General features: G+C 59.3%; 1 protein-coding gene across 1 annotated transcript; it reads right to left on the minus strand.

The window, feature by feature from the left end:
- Positions 1-513: 513 nt before the first annotated feature.
- On the minus strand, positions 514-2,859 carry LOC119301476 (U-box domain-containing protein 39-like). The gene has a single exon (XM_037578441.1). The coding sequence runs from the start codon at positions 2,596-2,598 to the stop codon at positions 931-933; it is 1,668 nt and encodes a 555-aa protein (XP_037434338.1). The 5' UTR covers positions 2,599-2,859; the 3' UTR covers positions 514-930.
- Positions 2,860-5,882: the final 3,023 nt, after the last annotated feature.

Here is a 5,882-nt window from a genome sequence, read left to right on the forward strand (position 1 = left end):
AATCCGGAGGAATGCGTGGATGAATTAAGAAAGCCTTGTCTCCACACCCTCCAACCCCCATCCATCTCGAAAAGAAGAGGCAGGGACAACAACATCTGGGAGGAATCACGCAATGCAAAAGGTCAGGTTCCCACGGGAGGCCCTACAAGGAAAGGAAAGGTAGAGAGACAGCAGTACCGCACGCATTATCTTTGGCAGGCATGGCCTCCGTCAGTCAGTCACACCTCTCGCCATTTTAAAAAAATGGGAGGGGTTCATGTTCAGATCGGTAGATCGGTCGAGCGACAGGAAAATGGGAGAAATCCATGCTCAGATCCGTCGATGAACAGCACGGATCGAAACCACTGCCCAGTGGCAAGCGGTGTAGAGAACACGGATTGATTGGTCCTACTGTAGGCGAGCAAGAATTTACAAATGGCCAATGCGACACATACATTGTCAAAGATCCAACGCAACGCATGGTGTGGCCTACACCAGCATAGTACATCGGCCAACGAAGCAACCAGTGGATCGAGAGCAGAAAGATGGTTTTATTTACAGGTGGAAACAACACGCATGAGGACATGAGGCCGGTCCTGCCTAAAACAATAATATAGTACCTGTCACTCATGTCCGCGACTGCAAGTACGGAGAGAACAAAGGATTGCTCTGGCTTGCAAGCAACGTCCGACCAACCAACCAGCTCCTCCTTTGTCCGGCAGCACACGAGCCGACGAGCGAGCCCGCAAACTCCATGGCACGAGCTCGGAGCATGCACTCGAGGACGACGACATTTGAACAAGCTCATTGCACTTTCATCGACAATCACAGTTCCAAAACGAAGGAGGGGATTCATCCTCTCGTGGCAGTGGCAGTGGCACCAATGTCTAACGCTAATTGAGCAAGCGTGTTTTTTTACATACAAATGGTGGCGGCGATGGAAGGATTGGCTCAGAACTCGGCGGTGTTGCCGCACGACGAGGCCCCGACCTCGCGCTGCCGCCGCCGGAACGACATGAGCCCGTCGGACACGATGCTGCCGCCGCAGTCGTCCCCGTCGCCGCACTCCAGGCTGCTGCCGGTCAGGTCCGCCTCCTCGTCCAGGTCGCCCCGCATGGCGCGCAGCGTCTTCCTCGCCATCTCGCGCCGGACGCCCCCCGGGGTCCCCTCCTCGGCCACGCGGCGGAGCGCCCTGTCCGCGCCGGCCGCGCGCGCCAGGCCGCGGAACCGGAGGCTGCCGCGGCTCAGCGCGTAGATCGCCGCCACGCAGCACTCCTCCAGCTCCGCGAGCGCGGCGCGGGTGGCGTCGTCGTGGGCGGAGAGGAGGATGCCGGACACGGCCGCCACGGCGCCCGCGTCCATCAGCGAGGCGCGGCCCTCCGAGCAGGCGCCCACGTTGCAGATCACCATGAGAGCCAGCCTGCGGATGGGCGTCGGCTCGACGGCGCTGGACGCCACGGTGAGGAGGGCCTTGGATGCCCCCGGGAAGCGGGCCACCTTGGACTGGTTGACGGCGGCGAGCGAGAGGTGGTAGATCGCCATCCCGGCGTCGCGGCGCGCGCGCGGGTGGTGGGCGGGCGAGGTGAGGAGGTCCAGCAGGGGAGGCACCGCGCCCAGCACGCCGATGGCGGCGCGGTTCTCCTCGTTGAGCGCCAGGCCGAAGAGCGCGCCGGCCGCGTGCTCGCGCGCCTCCGGCGCCGAGCCGCTCGAGCGGAGCACCTCGACGAGCGCCGGCACGGCGCCCGCGCGCACGATGCGTACCTTGTTCGCCGGCTCAAGGGAGAGGTTGACCAGCGCCGCCGTCGCGTCGACCCGCGCGGAGGCGTGCCGCGGGATTAGCAGCACACGCCGGAGCGCCGCGAGCAGCCGCGGCGTGCAGAGCGCGAGCCGACGCTCCGCGCTCCCCCGGGTGGCGTCCCGGAGGAGGGCACAAGCGGCCGCCACTTCTACATCTTCGTCCGCGTCCATTACCGTCGCCACCACCTCATCCTCCAACGGGTCAACCGGCAACTCCACCTCCTTGACTGGCTTCACGGCCGCATCCTCCTCCGCGGGTGTGATCTCCGAGGACGACGTGGACGTCGACGTCGACGCGGCGGACGCCGGGGAGGAGTAGGAGGAATTGGACGAGCTCGCCATCGCCGCCCTTCTAGTCCTAACAGACTTGGCCTCGGCCGCGGCTGCCGCGGCCGGAGGCATCGCGCGGAGCACGGCGTCCCGGGCAGCTTCTTTGGACGGCGGCCTTGGCGCCGCGCGGCCGGAGCGTGCGCACCAGGAGCCGATGGCGGCCTTGAGGGCCGAGTTTGGAATCATCGCATCAGAGCCCGAGCCCGCGCCGGGGGGCAAGAAGGAGAGTTCGGCGCAGGCCTGGAGGCAGGCGCGCTCGTACGTCTGGCCGGAGGGCAGGATGACCGGGTCGGCCATGAGCGCGCCGGAGAGCGGGCACACGAACTCCGGCGGCGCGGCCTCCTCCTCCCACTTCCGGTCCGGCTCCGGGTAGGCGGCGGCCGCGGAGCGCGCGGGCGAGTAGGGGGCCGGCGGCAGGGACTTGGAGGAGGGGGAGGAGGGCGCGCTGCGTTGGAAGGGGAACCTCCAGCGCCGCGGACGCGCGGCACCCATGAAACGGGCGGCGCGGCGGCACTATTTAGCGGCGGCGGCGGGGGCGGGGCGGCAGGGGGGAGCTGCTTTTGCGGCCGGGGCGGGCATTTCCCGGGTTTGTTTAGAGAGAATTTTGTGGGTTGCTTTTGGGGTTTGGGTGCTTTGTGGCTTGGCCGGGAGTGAGTGAGGTGGTGTGGATGGTCGTGGTTTTATGCGCCGGGAGAGAGAGAGGGAGGGAGGGAGACGGGACGGGAAACCTTAGCCTGGAAGGGATCGCGCGCGCGTTCGCTCCATATGGGTGCGTGCGCGCGCTGATTGGAGTGGCTCGTGTGATTGCTCGCCTGGGGCATACGGTTGCGGCCGGCGTCCTCGTATACGTTGCGGGTGAGCTCAGAAATCTGGCGAGTCCACTCGTCGAGGGCGTCGTCTTTCCAACTGCTCGAAGGAAGTCAAAACACCGAAGATAGTATTACTTGGAAGAGTGTCGTACTTGGTCAAAACTGTGCTTAATTTCGTTCCAAAGCAAACTTAACCAACAACAACAAAAAAATTACAACCTCAAACAAAAAATTTGCAAACATTCTCAACGCCCAATGCCTGCATCAAAACGCAGCTAAACGTCCGGGCCACATGGACCGGTCAAACGACGCGCATCAAACGTCGATGGACCGGTCCGCACGTCCAAACTCCCATAAGACGGGCATGAATGGAGGTTTGTGTGCACTCCATTCGGACCTCCGGCACACAGGCGTCTTGTTGCCCGTACCAAAGTCGAAAACCCTGTCGAGAGCCTTGCATTTGTCACTCCGTTCATTTGGCCTTACTTTTATGTCCACGTAGTCAGATACCAACGTTGCCGTTGCACCACCTACTCCGCCGCTCCACCCCATCGCCAAGCCGGCTTGCCTATGCCTCCCTTCACCCTTCGCCCCTGCACATTGCCGTCCATGGCGGACATCACGCAGACAAGTGTTCGAACAAATGGCATAGCCAAATTTCCGACTGCGATCGACAAGGTCAAGCTCACTCTGATAGGAGAGTGACGACAGTGACATGTCGGCGACAGTAGTGGTCGTTCAATGATCTCAGAATATCGACAAGGTCAAGATCCTTTGTAATTCCGGTGAATTTGTATACTAGATTTGATCAATTTCACAAGGAAAAAACGACTAAAGCCCCCAACATGACTGCTGCACGAGCCATCCTTGGCTAAAGCGTACAAGCATCAGCAGCATCACCATCGTACAAGCTACGTACAGCAATTTTGTTGGCGTCCATGCATCGACCACGGCGAAGGCCCGCGCAAACATCTCAACTCCCATCTGCGACTTCCCGCTGCCCGCCCCCGCCCCCGCAGAAACGAAGCGAGAATTCGTCGCAGGGCTAGAGCCCGGAGGAGAATCGACCCGACGTGTGAAAGGGAGAGCCGAGTCAAGGCAGCGGCTAGCGACTTGGCGCATAGCGTCAGCGAATCTCGCGCATCAGTAACTACTGAGGTCAGGGTGCTGTCGCCCGGCCCAACCTGTTTTCTCAGACCTGTCTGCTGCTGCTAAACGCGCAGTAGCGATTTGTTTGCATCTGTAATGTGGCTGGACGGGACCGGGTGATTTTTGTTTCTTTGTTTCCTTTCGTCGATGAACAACAGTCCCACTCTGGTCCAGTGTGATTTCTTTGTCTACAACGGGACAACTTCATTTTGGAAGGGGGAAAAAGTACGTAGTACTGTACTCATCAAAGATCTGCCACGTCTCTTTTCTTGAATCATTAACCTACAAAAATCGTTCTACGGTACATTTTGTCTAAATCTCAGGTGCCTGAATTTTTATGATGCGCCAGTCACTTTCTGCTTTGCACGAGGCCGGAGGCAAGGACTGTATGATGTGGGAATTACGTATTGTATTTCTCGAGTGCAAAACGCACGTATATATGATGTATAGGAGTAGGCCACGACCTCAACTATACAAGGTAAATAGGAAGTGAGCCCAATACACAAATATGCACAACACATGTACTCAACACCCCCCCTCCCCCCGGCAGTCAAAGCGGCACCGCGGCTCACGCAAAGCCTGGACCGGAACTCCTCAAATGATGCCATAGGCAAACCCTTGGTCATGATATCTATAAATTGTTGGGAAGTAGGGACGTGTAAAACACGAATATGGCCAAGGGCCACATGTTCCCGAACAAAATGAATATCCAACTCAATATGCTTGGTCCGTCAATGATGCATCGGATTAGCGGAGAGGTAGAGCGCTGAGACGTTGTCGCGGTAGACTATCGTGGCACTTGGCGACAGCGTTGGCCACCGCACGATACTCAGCCTCAGCACTGAAACGAGAGACCGTAGGCTGCGCTTGGACGACCACGAGATAAATGAGGATCCAAGGTAAACACAATAGCCCGAGCTGGAGCGACGAGTGTGAGGGCAGCCCGCCAATCTGCATCGGAGTAGGCGGTGAGAGCGGTGTCGGCGGAGGCATGAAGCGTGACGCCAAGATCCATAGTGCCACAAACATAGCGGAGAATCCGCTTGACAGCAGCCCAGTGAACGTCTCGAGGAGCATGCATATGAAGACACACCTGCTGCACGACATACTGGATCTTCAGTCGAGTCGAAGTGAGGTACTGAAGAGCACCAACAATTGACCGGTAGAAAGCAGCATCCGAAGCAGGAGAACCATCCGTGCCAGAAAGCTTGGCCTTCGTATCAACAGGCGTAGCAGCGGGCTTGCAGTTAAGCATGCCGGCGCGCTCCAGGAGCTCGTGAGCGTACTTCTGCTGATGAAGGAAGAAGCCATCCGGACGGCGCACCACCTCAACACCGAGGAAGTAGTGCAAAGGACCCAAGTCCTTGATGGCGAACTCAACGCGAAGACGAGCCGTGAGCTGATTGAGGAGGTCGACTGTATATGCCGTCACGATGATGTCGTCGACATAGAGCAGCGAGTAGGCCGTGTTAGAGCCCCGATGATAGACGAAAAGCGAGGTGTACGAGCGGGTGGAGCGGAACCCAAGCTGGTGAAGAAACGCCGCGATGCGTTGGTACCAAGCGCGCAGAGCCTGCTTCAGTTCGTACAAGGATCAAGAAAGCAGGCACACGTGGTCGGGAAGTGCCGGGTCAACAAACCCGGTGGGATGCTGGCAGAAGACCTGCTCCTCGAGATGACCATGGAGGAAGGCGTTGGAGACGTCCATCTGGTGCACCGGCCAAGCACGGGAGACAACAAGGTGGAGAACCGTGCGTATCGTGTCGGGCTTGACGATCGGAGCGAAGGTGTTGGTGAAGTCGATGCCAGCATGTTGTC

This window comes from Triticum dicoccoides, chromosome 5A (assembly GCF_002162155.2).
Source record: "Triticum dicoccoides isolate Atlit2015 ecotype Zavitan chromosome 5A, WEW_v2.0, whole genome shotgun sequence".
Classification (NCBI taxonomy): domain Eukaryota; kingdom Viridiplantae; phylum Streptophyta; class Magnoliopsida; order Poales; family Poaceae; genus Triticum; species Triticum dicoccoides.

Coding starts and splice junctions, on each gene's coding strand:
- LOC119301476 (XM_037578441.1), bottom strand. CDS start 2,598: ATGGGTGCCGCGCGTCCGCGGCGCTGGAGGTTCCCCTTCCAACGCAGC.